Genomic DNA, 18,504 nt, shown 5'->3' on the forward strand with positions numbered 1-18,504 from the left:
ATATCCATGTACAGTATAGTAGTGCTTGAATGCACCTTTGGTGTGCATAAACAATCAATTGACTGATACTCAATGACAAGACAGCAATGCTCATATATCAGGAATGGAATCAGCAAACCATAATAGTAACGAATATTTTAGTGCCAACTCAAAAATTATTGAAGGCACTAGTGAGGAAATAAGGCTAGTTAGCATTCCTGTAATAAAAAGATTTTAAGATTTTCTCTAAAGAAAGTAAATTAGACAAATCATGAAAAGAAAAGGCACGTTGACAAGTTTTTGTTTTGACGGAACTGTCAAGATATTTTTAGATGAAGAACGAAGATGGTGGAGAAGAACATAGTTAGCAGTCACTTGTAGTAGGAAGATACATAAACAAACTGGGAAGACTTGAAACTGCTGATATCACACAGTGCCTGGTTGTCTAAATGTAGTCTATAATTATAGTTATACAATATCTTTAAAACAAAATTTATTGACAAAAAAGAAGATCAACATTTCGAGTCCATCATGTATACTGTATTGTTGTCTACTTTTGTATATTGTTGTTCACTTGATCTTGAGAATGTGTCCATGATGGACTCGAAACGTCGATCTTCTTTTTTGTCAATAAATTTTGTTTTAAAATTATATAGTAAACGTCTGTTGATTCGTAATATATACAATATCATTTAGGAAACTATTTCCAAAGATTATACTTAAACATTGTCTATTATCAAAATAGACCGTTCCACTAAACCACAGCCCTTGAATATTGTTGAGCACTAAATAAACGGGGGTAAAAGGTACATAAATACTGTATGTGCTGCAGGATGTGTGCATTTTTCCTGGTCCTGTTCTGACAGGCCAGTTGCTATAAAATTTGACAATTAAATATGGTAGAAATAAGCCACAAAAAGGACAACATATGAACAATGTCATTGAAATTTAAGCCAAAGTACTGCAAATTGCAAAATTAATGTTGGCGTATTATAGTACACAGTAGTTGGTATTTCATCTAATGAACGTTCAATCCCTTCACCCAAGTGAGTAATCAATTACTAGGCTGGAAAATCCAAGGCATTAATTACAGACATTGGATGTCATTTGGGAATAAGATAGAGCTAACCAATCACTGTCCAGTACATGTATAATATAGCTGATTCAATTCAATTTATTATAAAATTCCACATATCGTGGCCCGGAGGCCAAATTGCATGTAAAATTACAAGCAAAAACATATAAAAGAAATGGCAGAAATGCTAAATTGTCATAGGGAAATGAATGTGGTGGACAGTGGATTGATGGGTGGACAATGAATTGTTGGATGGACACTGAGTAGATTGTTGATGGGGTCAACATTGAATTGTTGATGGGGTGGACACTGCATTGTTAATGGTTAGGACACTGGATTGTTCATGAGGTGGACATTGCATTGTTGACGGGGTGGACACTGGATTGTTGATGGGGAGAATACTCCGGCTTGTTGATGGATTGGACATTGGATTTTTGATGGGGTGGACATTGGATTGTTTATGGGGTGGACAGTGGATTACTGATGGTGGACAAAATGACAAAGGTTGTTTCTGCTGGGGTGGCTTAACGACCCTAGAGACACAAGTAAGTGTAAATATTGGATAGTAGATGGTGGACATGGAAATGTATTGGGGGGTGGGTAGTTAGACAGATTGTGGTGAATAGAAAAATGAGCAGGTAGCCAACGAATATGAATTCTGAAAATGGGAATTTGAATGGTGAACAATTATCGAAAATGGGAAGGGTAATGGTCAGGGGAACAGAACAAGAGAATTCTGGTAAAGACGTAGAGGGGAATGGGGATGAGAGACAGGAACAGTTGGATAGTACACAGCACAACTGCGGCCCGCGGTCCGCCATCAATTCTTTTTTCGGCCTGCGAAAATGAATTAAAAAAAAGCAACATTGGCTAGAAAAACACCTTGTTTTTTATGGCCCGACACCAATCATATGCAAAAATTAAAATAAAACTGAGAATAAATTAGTGTAAAAGCAGTTCTTGGAGGTTTTTGAGGGAACACTGGAAACAACAAAGTTTTGGTGCGGCCCTCGGTGTTGAATCAAAAATTCACTAACTGGTATACAGTAATAGGGAATGTGCAACTTCAGTGTTTTGGATATAATGAGGGAATGTTGGATAAAAAGAAAGAAAAGTTTGCTTAATAAACATAGAAAATTTAGATGGTAAACTTTTCAGTGTACAGTACTCTGGAATTTCATTTGTTGGCAAAAAATATTTCACTGGAGGAAAATGTTGACCAAGTATTTTTCAAGCTAAATTTTAAATAGCATAATATTTATAAGCCGGGGGAAATACTTTATATCAAGTTGGAAAACCTTTGATGGCCACATTTATAATTAGTTCTTTGTTCATACCTGCATATATACAAATCTAAATTCAGAACTGTGCACAAGTGCAATAGAAAATATGATTTACTGCAAAGTATCCAAATCCAGGAAATCTGCAAGTTTAATGAATCTCGTTGATCAGTTTCTGCAAACTATTAATTAATAATTTTTACTACTTAGAAAATGGAGCTAAATCTAAAAAATGATTACTTTGTTGGTAATTTAAAATGTGCATATTTAATATATTTAAATAAATTATGGCCTCATTTTAATACTTAATGAGAAATTTTATTGAATGGATGTAGTAACCCCTAGGGGTTACCTCTCTAACTAGAACTAACCTAAAAAATCAGATTGTCCATTTAATAGGGGTTTTGGCACGCAGTCATTCAACTGAAACACTAATAACTTTAGTTTAAATGACCAAATGTCAAGTTTTATACTTTTAAGTTATTATTTAAGTTCAATGCAAAAGAAATGTTTAATTTATATGATCAATAAGATTATATATTAATATTATTGTTACTAAGTAACGATGATGATGGTAGAGTTGCTGATTTCTGAGTAGAAGGGAGAGTGGACAGTGGTGTCGAGGGAACCAGACCCCCTCTTCCCCTTGCAGGGATACACAGAATGATGGTGAGGATAATTGTTACTATGATAGGTATCTATTGAAAAAATTGTTCATTACGTCAGCCAATTTGTGTTACAGAGAATTTATTTGCATGGCATTATCTGCCAAGTGTAAATTAGTTTATTTGACAAATCAATGTTTACTCTCTGCATTATTTGTTTATTTTGGTTGTCAACTGTTCTTTCCCAATAAAAAATATACAGACGACATGCATCAAGCAAATTAACAAGAATGAGAACTCAACTATTTAAATTTTTAACTAGTAAAAATTTATAGGAAATATTTTAATGAGGAGGTTCTATATTTTGTGTCATTTTTAATTACATACATTTACTATACTTAAGTTTTTATCTTTGTAAAACTTGTTTTTAATGTACAGCACTTAATATTCAAAATAAATGTTATTGTCCATTAAAAACTACAGAAATCAATTTGAACTGAAAACAAACAGGAATTGGTATGCACTCAACCCAATTTCATAAATTGTCAAAACATATTGTAAGAGCCTAGAAGGGGAGACTTTTATTCAATTTTTTTATCAATTTATTTTTATTTTAATTTTGTACAAATGATCATTCTAAATAATGTTTTTTTTTTTTTTACAAATAAACATTCTAATTATTTAACAATTTCTATATTATTAGCTCTTCCAAAAAACCCAATATAATAACTTGCGCCTGTACTGTATTTAAGCATGGAGGAACACATGGACCTGGTGAGCGGTCACTATTGTTTTCTGAAATTACCATTTTTTAGTGGTAGTGGGTGTGGTATTGGCCAAAAATAACATTTTATTTTTATTCCAAATCATCTATTTTGGTGGGCAGTGGGTTCGCAATACAAGGTATAAAAAAGTCTCACCTAAAGAGAAATAAATAAATACTAAATAAAATAAATAAATAATAAATAAATACTACAGAAAAAATTTTAAAACACTAAAACAATCAAGAGAGTTAGTGTTAAAAATAATAAGGATGAATAAATGTATGCTAAAAATTACCCTAAGAGTAAACCAGATTGAAATAGTCAACTTTAAATATTGCTTTTACACATTGAAACAATTTAAGCCAGGGACAATTGTCTGATGTTTGGATTTTTTGGTATTACATCAAGAATAAGCTGCAAATCGATTTTCCAGTGGGTTCTTCAGTGCTAAATTGGGTAGAACCTATACACCTAGGAGACAATCCACTCAGGCGGGTAAAATGAGGCCTGTACCGGGAATACTTCCTCCGTGCAAAAATTAGGCCTAGAAATCTGTCCAGTGAAAATTCTCGTTTTTAACATACAGTATAACCATGTGTAACAGTACTGTAGTTTGAGTTAGTGTTCTCCCCAGGGCAATAAGTTGTAACGGGCCCCGTCGTTATAGCTTCATTCAGAAAACAAGTTTACTCGGTTCTGTGCACATATATACTCAGTGATTTTCCAAGCAATTTTGAGCTAATTTTCAATGTACCACCCGTGCAATTAAAATATCTACAGGAATCCACATGGTTTACAAATCCAAAAGGCCATGCAGAGCTGGAAAAAGTCCACGACCAGCGGTCGGAGGTATCATGAATGTTCTGGAGGCATTTTCAGGGGAAAAAATAAAATAAACGATTGGTCTATATAGTGTACAGATAATATTTGGTGCTAGAGGCATTTAGCGAGACAATTTTCATGGTTGGATGGAGGCATAAACATTTTTTTTCTTCCAGGCCTGAGACCATGTCCAACTTGCATAGCCCTCCAGCTGAAACACAAGGAGAGCTGTCAAGATCGAATAGGACCAGGAAAACAGAAAGTTCTATATAAATATATAATATTAAAATAAAATATCTAAAATTAAATCACTGCATCCAAAATTGTAATTTAATTGAATATTTATAATAATATGAAATGAATATATCAGGATTGGCTGCTGAAGTTACAAAGAAAGTGGGTATAATACTTACTGGTGTACCATGTCATATTAGCAGAACAATCTGGGAATACATGTCTCTTGAATCAGTATCAACCGGGCTAGAATCCCTACTCCACTGTACTACTAACTACTACATGTACTACTACTACTAGGCCTAGATAGTTTATGGTAGAGTAGGCCTAGGCCATCTGTAATTTTGTAGTCGCCAAGTCTAGCCTACACATCCTGAAAACATGCTTGTAAATAACGATAATTACAAACAGTAGCGATAACAAAATTACATTTACATGATTTAAGTTTCACTTACTGTAATAATATTTGTTCCGCAATGTCCAGAATTTCTGTCTTTCACTACAAAATCAGAACATTTCATTTTCTGTGTTCTCTGGATGTGCGCGAAATGAATGAATGAAAAATGAACAATAGTTAGATTCCCATAGGTGGCAGTGTTCATTAAAAATCGTCTGCTCTTAATTTATTATGCAATGGTTTGTGTATAGTTCTTAGCATTTATTTTTTGTTTATCAATAAAATATTTGCTAAAGACAAATTTTGAATTATATACAAAGTAGACAATTATTTTTTAGTTATAATAGAATTGTATTCATTACTAGTAACTAATGATTTATTTATGTAAAATTAAATTTTTATCTTATATAATTTGATCCTTTGACCTCGTTATTACGTAACTAACTAACTGACTAACTTTGTGTACAAAGATTAGATTAGTTTTGTTTGGTTTATTGTACTGTATTGAAACACCAAAATTATGTCTCTTCATGCAGTAAAGGTATCGCCAGTATGTATTATATTATATTACTTTATTTAGGTACAATTTTTAAAAATCTTGAATTCGTCTCATTATCATATCATGAAGTCCGACGACAAGCAGGCTACCCGCTAGGCTAGGCCTAAATATAGCTTGCCAGGCCGTTTGAAAACAAGGCCCGGGCCCGGAGTCTTCATTCGGGTTTGGGGCTCTCGTAGACTAGGCTTAGCTTTTTGCTCTCTCACACCCATCCTCACGGACGGTAAGCAAAGCTCAAAGAATCCCTTAAGGGAAACGTAAAATTACTGGGGCTTTGTTTTTAAAAATTAAATTATAGTTGTAATACTAATTAATTAGTATTAAATTAATTGTATTTGCAAATTTACGATTATATTTGTAAATGGTAGTAGATGTAATTACTAATACTATGTATTGTTATTCACAATAAAAATTTAAATTATATTTATATAATCTAGATGACAGTAGGTGCAAAAATCATTGGTGTAGTGTGGCAATCAACAGTACAGTAATAATGACATCATATCAATTTTCCCCCACTATTCACCATCTGTCTAGGCCTACAGTTCAAAACCCACCTTCCTAATAAAATAAAGTGAGCGAGTGGAAAGAATAACAATTACGAATTACTAGATAAGATAAATCATTATTTTTATGAAAGAGGTATGTTGTTTAACTTTAAATTGTTAATTGTTAAACTAAAATCAATTAAATACAACTTCTTTACATAAGGCTATAGGTTTCTTCCCCCAGAACCTTCCAGGGCTTTTTTCCCTGGCTCCCAGACAAAGCTTGGCCTCCCAGACAAAGCTTGGGCTCCCAGACAAAGCTTGGCCTCGGCCGAATGCAGATTGTTAGCTCAAAATAGGAAAAGTAATTCACATATATCTCGCACAGGCTGTTGTTCACATAAGTGGTTCTTTTTCCGCTTGAAGTAAATTCAGCTCGAATCTGCTCGAACTGGCATTCGCTCAAAGGGGCATCTGCTCAAATTGATTGATTCCCATAATAACTAGTAGATTTTTGTCAACCAGATACAAAATAAATGAATGCTTTAATATTTAATACAGAATCACAAGGAAAGCTACAATTTTTGTACTACAGATTTGTCGATACTCATTTGGAGCCAGAAGGTACTACAGCAGCTTATCCTCTGAGCAAAAAAAGAAAATTGCAAGTGGGCCAAGCCTAGAAGACTTTATATTGGGAGACATAGAAGAACCATCAAAGGAGCAATATGAAGGAACTCTCAAGCGAGGGAAAGGAATTAAAAGGTGTGACTGGTAGCCTATTCATATAATTGAGTGAATTGAATATCCAACAATTACCCAACAAATACAGTACATTCCACTCATCTGTACGTTTTACTGTTCCACATCATTCTAAGAGAATTGGAAGTTTGGGACTGAACTTCAGGACATTTTTGAACCCAATATCTTCAGACATGCACTCAAGACTCACTTGTTTGCCTACAGTAGTACTTCCAATTATTATTTCAGAGCATTGTGTCTGTTGTATGGGATGTATGTTGCTTTAATTGTTTTGACAATGCAGTTGTGGTGCCTGTGACCTCTGTTTAATGCTGTATTACATGCAGCCTTGAGTTTTCCCTGAAGTATGAGATTTGGCGTGCGCTTTATAACCGCAAGGAAAAGGCGCAATATAAATGCTCACACCAGTACCACAGTAACTTTAAAACAATTTAATTATTACAATATGATATCTGAATAATGAGTTATGACACACCCTTATTAACACTATTCTTTTCAGACCTAAACATCTAAAAATAGTTTGCCAACACAAGGAATACTGTACATTAATGTTGTACAGTATGTTTTTATTCACCTGAATTTGTTATTATTTTTTTCTTCATATTTCAGACTTCGTTTACCACCATGGTTAAAAACAGAAATCCCTATTGGTAATAATTATTACAAACTAAAAGAAACTTTGCGAGATCTTAATTTAAATACGGTAAGATAATAAAAGGAAACAAATATTTTTGATTTATTAACAATCCAACTATTGTTTGACAGTAATGTTTAATTTGCATAAATGTTAGTGTTAAACAATATATGTGTAGTTGGAAAAACAACACTATACCTCAGTATCATGAATGCTAATAATGATTGACATTGTTTCAGGTATGTGAAGAAGCACGATGTCCAAACATAGGAGAATGCTGGGGAGGAGGTGAACATTCTACAGCTACTGCTACTATTATGGTATGCCAATTCTTGTGTTAAGACATTAATTTTATTATTACAAGTAAATTTAATAATTTGATGTTTTTGTGTTTTGATGACATGTTTTTACCTATGTTATTTTCATTGCTGGGATCTGCGGAGGATCATGGATTTTAATAAAAAGGAAGAAAGTATTAACATCCTCCAGTAGTTAACTGTAAGGTCTATTGTAGTTTGCGTAGTTGAGAGACAAATAGAGAAAAATATTTAACTGCTAGAAGAGTTGTTAATAGTGAATTTTTTTTCTTTTTGGAATAGTTATTAGGAGATACTTGTACAAGAGGCTGTCGGTTTTGTTCAGTAAAAACTGCAAGAAAGCCCCCACTTCCAGATGTTAATGAACCGGTAAATACAGCAAGTGCAATAGCCAAGTGGGGATTGGACTATGTGGTCCTTACTTCTGTTGATAGAGATGGTAAGAAACAATCTGATTGCTAGAACCAACAAGTATAGAATTGCAAGACATCCAACTGCCTTGATTTCACATGCACGCAATGTAACAAAACATGTCCGTATACAGGGGGGGTTTTTTATGGTTCGGGAGAGCCACCCTTTTCTAATTCTAGCAAACCCCCCTCTTTTTTTGCGAACCCCCTCTTTAAATTTCCCAAATAAGTCCTGCAACCCAACTAATGCACTTCAGACCCACCCAGACACAGACATTTTCAAACATATCTGCTTTTATAGCATTATTTAGACCCATAAAGCACAAAATCCTCTTCCTTTGGGGGTTTCGCCGACCCCACCGGGGCTTCAACCGTGGACCTGACGCCCTATTAGAGTTTGAATAGACTTCAAAAATTAAACAATGCATATTATAGACACAGCACGTGTTTGATGGGAACGACTTTTACGGGTTTTTTTTTTAAGGACGCTCTCTAGATTGTGGTAGTACTTTTGAGATAGGATTTCATTTCAATGATTGAAATGAAATTCAATGAAACTCAGAGAGTTTGACCTTTTGCAATTTGAAGTCTCCCCCTTATATAAGGACCTTAAATCTGAGGCCCAGTGCACACTTCAGACTCATGTGCATCTTTCAAAAGGGGAGGGGGTTACTCAAATCATCTGGTTTATTTGATTACTTGTCGCTAATGAGGCTGATACTGTAAAAGTCTGTTTTATATAATTTTTTGCTTGTCTCTCATTGGGATTAAAATGGTTTGATAAATTTGTAATGTTACAACCAACTACTTTCTAGCAATTTGTTATTTACAGATTTGTCACTTCAAAATATATTGATTTTAATTTTAGACTTGCCAGATGGAGGTTCAATGCATTTCGCTGAGACTGTCTCTGAAATTAAAAGCAGGTTTGTGTTATTTAACTGATGTAATTTAAATCTACAGTACGATGAAATAATATAACACCGTATCAAATTACTGTAATATGAAAATTATAACTTCTCCTGTGATATTCCCCTGATATGCTATGACACTATTCTATGACGATTCCTTTATGATATGCTGTGATTTTCCATTATGGCAAACTAACTGTTCCACATCTGCAGAAGCCTTATTTGCATACCTGGCAAAGGTGTTCAAGCGTATTTATACCTTGCAATTGGTGCCAAATAGAAATAGTAAAATTGTATGTTTTTGGTGTCCCACAAAACAAAGATAAATTTTGCTATTTTCACTTCAGTTGAGACGATATCAATTTAATACAAGTTCTAAATGTTTTTGTCGCACGATTAGAGCACCAAACATAATGGTAGAATGTTTAACGCCCGATTTCCGAGGTGACCTGGAAGCTGTGGCCAACATTGTTCATTCAGGGCTTGATGTCTATGCTCATAATATTGAAACCGTTGAAGCATTACAAAAGTGAGTACCAGCATGGACGTAGGCTCGCATGATGAGGGGGTGCCCAAACCAGCCTATGCCCCAGGACCAGTTCGTAGCAGATCCAGAATTTTCTGATCAGCGGGGAGAGACTGAAGCTAGTGTTCAGGGAGGAATACGGCAAACCCTCTATAATATACATTTTTGCAGTCTTAGGTGAAATTGTATTTCTGCTGCACTTAGTTATTCCATTGACAACAACAATGACAGTGGTAACACTGAAAATATATCATCCACAATCTACAAGCATCTAAATGATTATAGATGTGTTTGTTGCCAACAGGGCCCAAAGTGCTCCTCATTCCATTCATCTGTTTAATTTGTACCTTTCTTCCCAGTTTGGCTTGTTAGTTGCTGGGACTTTATTACAGGCCTTGGCCTCCTGGCACTTGTACTATTTAAGGAAAAAATGAATAAATGAATTGAATTGAATGATCTTTATATAGGCCAACAGAAACTATAGTAATACAGTACATAGAAAAACATGAATGTGAAATCATCACAAACATCTCCTAAGTCTGCTACTCACACCGCATCGTTGAACCTACTACCATAAAACCTTGAATTGAAGCCCAGTGGGCTTAATCTTGAGATGAAGCCAACTCGAATTGAAGCCCCTCATGGGCTTTTTTCATAGCATAGGCTTCTTTTCAAAATAGTATACACTACATGAATTCAAAAAACAAAATATATTAAAAACAAGCTTGGTATATACAGTATTTTAGGTGATTTATTGCCAGTTAAATACACTCCATGATACAGGTTGATGTTACAGTGGCCGTATTGATTGTTTTATGCAAGTACACAAAATGTACAGCATTCATTTTGTAAAGAAGCCCCCCCCCCCTCTTTACTCGAAAAGAAGCCCGTCCAAAATTTGCAAAAAAAAAAGGAAAAAAAAGAAAAGAAGCCCAGGGCTTCAAATTTGACGTTTTGCGGTATCTGAGATCTATCATAGCAGTAATATTACAGCTGTCATAAAGTCATTAAAAACTTTTCTTCTATCAGATTTGTCCGTGACCCACGAGCCAACTACAAACAATCCATGAAAGTGCTTGAACATGTTAAAACACTAGATGATCAGAAGTTCACCAAGTCTTCCATCATGCTTGGTCTTGGAGAAACCGACCAAGAGGTCTTCCAAACTCTCAAAGGTATTACCATCTATATGTGGCAGAGACAAGCCAATGCAGTCACTTGTCGCAAAAATTGATTTCTGGTTATTAATTCAGGGTTAAACAGTGAAATGAGAGCTATAAAATGGTTTAAAAGAATCACTTAAATCTGACATTTCGTTATGAAGTTACAAACATTTAAACATGCAGCTGTTAAAGAACAATATTTGAGAAATCAGCCTTCAAAGTTTGTGATTTTGGGCATTTCTCAGGCAGAAACCATTTAAAAAAAAAATTGAAAATGGGGGGAATAACAGCATAGCATGATGTATAGATTTATAAAGGTTAGTTTAGTGCAATAAAATAGAATTAGAAAATTTTGACATTCCAGCATGTTTTGGCCATTATCTCTAGAAACAAGATTTGCAATGAGTGACTTGTTAGAACAAACACGAGTAATGTATGGTGTTGGTAACTGCTGTAACTAAAATGAAAGTTGGGAAATTTTTATATATTCAACACTAGACAACAAATCTCACAGATGGAATTAAGTTAACTAAATTTGATCAATAATGATCTTTTGAAATGTTTTATTATGAATAATTGTCTCATTTTACTTTTTAGATTTAAGGACAGCTGGCGTAGAATGTGTGACCCTGGGTCAATACATGCAGCCAACTAAACGACATTTACGGGTCGAGGAATATGTGACCCCAGAAAAATACAGTTACTGGGAAAAAGTAGGAAACAAACTTGGTTTTTCCTATACAGCTAGTGGGCCATTGGTTCGGTCATCATATAAAGCAGGTAAGGGTAGATGTGTATTTAGTTTGCACTTGCTTTGTAATTCTACTTCCTTGTTTTATTTTAGTTTATATGAGTTAAGTAGGGGCACCTGGTCATTGAGTCCACATGCTTAATGGTTGCTGCTGAATGGTAGTAAGTAGGCTCAGCAATCAACCCCACCTTGTACCTACTTATGCCCCTGGAGGGATAGTAACAATGCTAATTTGCTAAAGGACATGAGCAGAACACTAACGGAAGGATTAAAACCAAACCATTACCACTGTGCCAAACTGCTTCCAAATTTTAAAAACAGGTGACATGCCTAAATATGGTCATGTTGACATCATATAATGACTATACAAGGCTTGCCATTCCAAAACCAGCATTAGTGACCAAAAAAAGGAAAATTTACTTTGTAATATCTATTCTTATTTTTAACATTATACGCTTTGAAATTTGGAATTACTGAAATAGACTTACTATTGCCAAAGTTGTGAGAAACTATTATGGCTTCTCCTTTACTAAAGTATACAATACTGCCACATTTTTATGCTAATTACTCAGTACTCTGGGGCTCCAGACTTTTGTCATAGTGATTTTGTTGCTTTTGGGGCCCCAAGACACTTGTCTGAATAAATAAATGAAAATGAAATGAAATGAAGTTTATCAATTAGCGACAGTATGCTGGTCTTGGGATGGCGAACCTTATATGTGTGACAAACGTGTGATTTGGTCCTCTTTGATGGTAAACCACGTGTATTTGTCATAAAACTTATTAGTGTGAACATAACATACATTGCAAACATGAAAAGAATGTTTCATTATATTTTTCATTCATATCTTTTTTTGTTCCTTAGGTGAATTTTTTATCAAAAATTTATTGGAGAAGCGTCGAGAATTATCAATTGAAGGTAGCACAAAGGAATCATGAAATAGGAATAAAGATATTTCACTGAGTACTGGAATACTGCAATATCACGCAAAATTGGTTTCTCTATGGATTCAAACCCTAGACTGTATATCCCATGGATATTGGGGTTTCGATTTACACGTCTACAGTGGATTCACTCATGCGTGACCATCCTGTGTACTCTGCACAACATCGATTTAGTCAAACTGCATGCTAGAATCAACACGAGAACTTGAGGTTTCTCACATGCAGAAATCTTAGTGAAGTCATTCCAGATTCTTCCTTGTTGCGCAATTGAAAGCTCATTATAGGACATGTTGCTCTGATTATAGCATGGACATTTCTTAGGGTTTTATTTTATTAAATAAATGAATGCAGTTATTTGTGTTTTTATGGTTCTTAATATTTTGTTAATCTGCTAACCTAATTAATTATTATTTTAAATATCTAATAATCTTTAATGAAGCCTATGAGAGCTGCATAGCTCAGTTGGGTAAACTGTTGGAAGCCATTGTTTGTACGCTCAGCAATGGATAGCTGTTGGTATAGTGCAATATGGCCCATGTTAACAAGTGTAAAATACTCTGTCTGGGATTGTCTCCTGTTGTACTGCCCAATCACCTTCAGAGGGACTCCACTGGAATGAAATCATATGGTTATGGTTATCCTACTGTACTGTACTTCAATATTTAGACAAATTTCTAACAAAAGGAGAGTTGTATTATCATGTAGAATTTATTTTAAACTTGTTCTAAGTGTGTTCTTCAATTGCCAAACTTTACATCAGGCTCAGAAAAATATGTACATTGTAATTTGAAATTAAAAAACCATTGTATTATAATAAAAATGGTTGTGTTACATTTATGTTATGCATTTATTTATTGTAAATACTGTAATAATGACTATTTATTTGTGATATCAAATGCTTTCCACCAATCAGCGAACTGTAAAACTTTCCTTCGTTGATGGTCAAAATTTTCCCTCAGTGGATTCCTCCAGCGCCGAGGTTCTAAGTCCAGCATTCCACCAATGATCTCCTAAAATGCAGAAAAATTAAATACAAAATGGTTTCATGTTTTTCTCTAGAACAAATCAGCAATTGTCAATTATTACACTAATAATCAGAGGCTGAAATTTTTAAAATTTATTTTTATTTATTCAAAAACCAACAGCAGTGAACACCATCTGTTCTCCCACAGGCCCAGTACAAAAAAACAATAATTACATTCACATTAAAAAAAAAAAGTACCATACAGAAACCGGATAAAGTACAGTAAAATCTCTATGATAAGAAATCAAAAAAATTGACAAGGTAAATCTAAGCATCGAAAAATATAAACACTCGAGTCAGGGTAAGTCCGGGGCGCTGCTAGCTACAGCCTTAACATCAACGCTGGTTCCAGCTGCTCCTCCCCCCATGGTTTGGATGGTAGAACCAAATCTTCTCGGATAAGGACTTAAAATGGAGGTCCAGTGTATACATCCGGCTCGTGTGCACTTTAAAGAACTCACTGTTACCCCTGCCTATTTACGGCTGCTAGGTAGTCAGGGACCAAGCCCATACGCAATTCAGTACAATGACGCTGCAAGTTATGGGTTATTATAAATTTACCTTTACCTTTAATTTATACAAATTACTGCTTAAAAGAAGGGTTACACTGCCCTCAGTGTTCCACTTACCTTGCCGAAGTAATGAGCGAAGGTGTGTTCATCTTCAATAACATGAGCAAAGCCACCGTCCATTGCAAAATCAACGCTAAAATAAGGGAATCCTTTTGGGACCTGTAATACACAAAGCAATGTAAATATATTGAGTCACCTACATTAGCAGGAATCAAAAACAAGTTAAAATCTACTAAAAGTATAATAAAAAATATGAATAATGTGGAGATTTGAATCCGGGAGCAATTTCAAGGCAAGTATCTAAACCACCAAACTACGTGCCACTCTTTATTAAGATGTTTGTCCTTACCGAATTACGAATACCCTTTTGATGAGTGTCAACCAGCTTTTTATTTTGAGACCATTCTGAGCCACACTCCATGATTGCTTTCTGTAAAAAAAATAAAGGTAAATCAATTGAAGCGCTTTAAAATAACACATAAACCCAACCAAAAGGAGGGCATTGTCCAACCCCACAAGGTGATCAGACCTTAAATATAATTTGCCTATCAAAATAATGTTATTTTGATTGACAATCCCTAATATTGTGGTTTAAAAGCACAATTTGGGCCATACTAAGAAATAAAAAAATCTTGCCTTGTGAACCCTATGAAGGATTTTTACCAGGACCATGACCAAGGCTCTAGTCGGCCATTGGTTCGGACCCCTCCCCCTAGTCGGCCATTGGTTCGAACCCCTCGTCAGCAAATTTCAAGGGCCACCACTGTGCAAAAGCTAAAATAAGCATGTGTTAGTCAAACTTACCTTGAAATAAATTGGAGCCATGTCCCCTATTTCCTTGGGTACCGGGACACATTCAATGCACATGTGTCGTTGCTTACGTAAATTCATAGCAGTTTCCAGGAAGATAATATCTTCATCTTGAGATTCAAACATTTTAACAAGCGCCCTCTTGAATGTCTTACAAGTTAAATTGGAAAATAATACATTAATCATAAAAACAATAGAATTAAAAGAGCAATGTAAACAATAGAAAATAACAAATTACTCTAAAAATTATTGAAAAGCTTTATAAACCGACAAAAGTACCTTAAGGATAATACTTAATATTTTTGTAATATATAATCAGAAAATAATATAGAAACAGCTGGGAATTGAAAGTAAGAAATGAAAAGATGCCAAAACAAGCAATGGAATATACAATATGTGGAAAAACTCCATGAACAAAGCTAGAATGAATTTACAAAAGTGTGATTTTGAAACCAACATCTCATTACCTGCATTTCATACCATACATCCTCATCGAGAGCAGTAACAGCTGTTGTGTGTTGCATAGGAATTAGTAAACAATGCCCATCCGTTAATGACTGAGTTGCTGGGACACTTAAATAAACCTGTTGCAAAAAGACAATAACATTTATGTCTCCATTTACATTATGCTACTGGCATTTATTGTAAGGTAATAAAAAACAGACGCCATAACATGACTATCAAAGTGTAGTAACAAGAAGGGCTATATAGTATCTTGAGTATACACCATTTTCGCTAAATTTGAAATGAAAATTTCCGAGAACCTGGCAACTACCACTGGGGGACTTGCAGAGGCCTAGCTGGTCATTTTGCTCTACGTAGTAACCGGTGTTTGTGCTGTTTGACTGGTGGACTACCTTGTTGTGGAGGCCTAGACTAGTCTTTAAAAACAAAATGCCAAAACACAAAAAAGAAAATAGGGGTGCATAAAACATGCAGTGTTTTTGGTTGTCTGAAAAAGTACTCAAAAAGATACATGTCTGGAAAACGAAATTTGCTGAGGTTAGGCTGCTGGACGTCCCCAGTAAAAAGTTGCAAACATTGCTAAGTAGGGTGAGAAATTTAAGAATTCAAGAATACATTAGAGACAATATTCTTTTTTTAATTTGGAGTCATCAAAGAAATTTACCTTTGTTCCAAGAGATATGATGAGGTGCTTCTTCATTTCCGAGCTATCAATACAGAAGGGACATTTAGAGAGGGCAGCAGACATTTGTTTGTGCTCGGCAATTGCTCTAGCTTTCTCTTTCTCTTCTGCCTGGGTACGAGACTCAACTTGAGCAGCTCGTGAAACAAACATATCATCCAGGGTGTGATACTCATCATCAACCTTATCCACTGACTAAATACAAGAAAAATAAAATATTTTTTTAGAAAATTTTTTAGAAAGAAAAAAAAAGACATTGAAAAAAAATATACAAAAATAAACATAAACATATGATTATTCAAATAAATTTCAATTTCATTAAAATGGATTTTTTAAAAAATTTATTGCACATCCAACAGTGTATACACCAATTACAGGATGAAAATATAAAATATAAAAACTTGCACAATATCAATGGAAAACCTAAAGTTATTTTACAGAGATTTGTTTCTAACAAAGCTTAGAATTATAAAGAAACTAAACTACAATACTGCTTTATATACTCAGGGATCCCAAGTTGTGAAAGTCAAATTCCTGGAGACAGGACAGGCCATAGTTTTACGATGCGTGTACTCACTAAAACGCATGTACAAGGACATGCGTATACAAATATTTCACCATTTTAAATATAAAAACAAAAAGGCTTTGGCAGGTTTAGGTCACTGTTAATACCTTATTACTGCCTAAAAATTATTCAATAAATCTTATGTTTGCCATATTTAATGCACAAGAATGGGATAATTTAGCTTAGCATAAGCCCTAATTGTGAAAACCTCTTGAAATCCTGGAGAAATCCAAGAGAAATTGAAATTCCGGGAGAAAAATGGAATTTCCGGGAGATCGGGAGATGAACCAAAATTCCTGGAAACTCCAAGGCAATCCAGGAAACTTGGGAGCTGTGCATACTGCACAAGAACCCTTTTCATGTAACTGCCTTAAATTGGGTTAACAATGCCTGGATGGATGGATTGATTTATTCAGTGTAAACACCAAGGATAACCTATGAAAGTCTGAAGAAGACTTATTTCTAGTGGAAAGATGGTGTGCTATTGTAACGTGCATTTTAATCCTCCAGTTGATGGGAATTGAACCTGGGAAGAGAAAAGCCGCATTCTGTAGAAGACAAAAGTTGTACTGTACTCACAAATAACTGCTATACCATAGTACTCATTTAAGTTTCAGATCATTTCTTGATATTTAATTAAATTAGTTGACAAACATTTTCAAAAAGATTCTAAATTAACCTACCCTGCCCGCCAGTCTTGATAACATCATGTTCTGATCTTCTGCACGATTCATTTTTTCACGTTGAACCAAAGTTTTTAAATCAAAATTATCATCATCTGCAAAATATCGTTCTCTCTCACCACCATCACCATGAGTTGGAAGCTACAAGTACAACAAAATATTTCTTAATGAATAAAATAAAATGATGGGAGAGTGCAAGGAGCTACGGAAATGAGATAATTTTTAACTTGATTGTTATAATTGGTGATCCGCTAACGTTAGCGGATCACCTATTGTTATTGTCAGGATCATCATCTTCATCTTCTTTTTTTTATTCTTCTTTCTTTCTCCCCTTTTTTGTTCGCACGATATCTCAAAAAATGCCACGAGTTTACGATCTCAAAAACTGCCACGAGTTACGCAAAATTGCTGTCAGCGAACATTTGGCTTTGTCTGGAATAGTCATGGTAAGCTTTTCAACGCGCTCAGACATGCGTGACGTCATCTACGCGCAATTTTGCGTTTTTACATTATCGATAATATCAGCGTAACCAATTGCCAATTCGAAATCGTATTAAGTGAGTATTAACTTCGGGTTAATGTTGAATGTACAGTACCCTAATTTGACGCGTGCGCTCCAGCACGCGCGCGTACGTGTGCGTCAAAATTTCAAAATGTTCAAAATCACTTTTTGACTAAATTAATGCACGTTTTAGGCCATTTTAAGCATTTCAAATTTTTTGGAAATTTTCCACTACGCGCGCGCATTTTAACGTGCACAGCACGTACGAAAGCTAGATATTATTTTTTTTTTACATATTTTGGGTTCCTGACATTTTTTTCACAAACTTCCAATCTTTTTGGTCATCTTTTGGCCAATAGCAATACCGTACGTGCGCATCAAACATAGGCATCTTTGGCCGTATTTGTGCTCTATACAGTGAAATTATGCTAAAATGAGGCCTATTTTCATTCAGTTATATCTCCTTAGGTTGAAAGGTGACCCCAATTTTTTATTACATATTCTAAAAGCACATGAGTTGTAGATATAATTTTATAGATCATAATGGCTGATCAGATATTGTGACGTCATCATATTGGC

At 34.7% G+C, this 18,504-nt stretch overlaps 3 protein-coding genes across 5 annotated transcripts in view; 1 reads left to right on the forward strand and 2 right to left on the reverse strand.

Annotated features, from left to right (window-relative positions):
• Positions 1-5,352, reverse strand: part of LOC117112082 — a 23,627-nt gene extending 18,275 nt beyond the window's left edge. Inside the window, exon 1 of the mRNA XM_033255137.1 lies at positions 5,215-5,352. The gene's annotated coding sequence lies outside the window, so the exon portion shown is untranslated. The remainder of the gene's footprint in view (positions 1-5,214) is intronic.
• On the forward strand, positions 1,429-13,445 carry LOC117112095 (lipoyl synthase, mitochondrial-like). 3 transcript variants are annotated; one of them, XM_033255148.1, is made up of 10 exons: positions 1,429-1,599; positions 6,799-6,968; positions 7,575-7,668; positions 7,839-7,919; positions 8,199-8,355; positions 9,195-9,252; positions 9,638-9,766; positions 10,793-10,938; positions 11,524-11,706; positions 12,543-13,445. In XM_033255148.1, exons 1-10 carry the CDS (start codon positions 1,444-1,446, stop codon positions 12,614-12,616), a joined length of 1,248 nt encoding a protein of 415 aa, XP_033111039.1. In that variant the 5' UTR covers positions 1,429-1,443; the 3' UTR covers positions 12,617-13,445. The 3 variants fall into 3 exon arrangements, with proteins under 3 accessions (XP_033111039.1, XP_033111045.1, XP_033111053.1); XM_033255154.1 differs by lacking the exon at positions 1,429-1,599 and adding an exon at positions 5,610-5,706 and having other exon boundaries at positions 12,543-13,436; XM_033255162.1 differs by lacking the exon at positions 1,429-1,599 and adding an exon at positions 5,612-5,697 and having other exon boundaries at positions 12,543-13,442.
• The window catches only part of LOC117112071 (CWF19-like protein 2), a 13,557-nt gene continuing 8,364 nt past the window's right edge, over positions 13,312-18,504 (reverse strand). The window contains exons 8-14 of the mRNA XM_033255129.1: positions 17,424-17,564; positions 16,158-16,370; positions 15,496-15,612; positions 15,023-15,178; positions 14,568-14,648; positions 14,276-14,377; positions 13,312-13,632 (exon numbers count right to left, since the gene is read on the reverse strand). Of these exons, the coding sequence (XP_033111020.1) occupies positions 13,498-13,632; positions 14,276-14,377; positions 14,568-14,648; positions 15,023-15,178; positions 15,496-15,612; positions 16,158-16,370; positions 17,424-17,564 (945 nt within the window). The 3' untranslated portion in view covers positions 13,312-13,497. The remainder of the gene's footprint in view (positions 13,633-14,275; positions 14,378-14,567; positions 14,649-15,022; positions 15,179-15,495; positions 15,613-16,157; positions 16,371-17,423; positions 17,565-18,504) is intronic.

Source organism: Anneissia japonica, unplaced genomic scaffold (assembly GCF_011630105.1).
Source record: "Anneissia japonica isolate Jap-2015-1 unplaced genomic scaffold, ASM1163010v1 scaffold288117_len521816_cov214, whole genome shotgun sequence".
NCBI classification, from domain to species: domain Eukaryota; kingdom Metazoa; phylum Echinodermata; class Crinoidea; order Comatulida; family Comatulidae; genus Anneissia; species Anneissia japonica.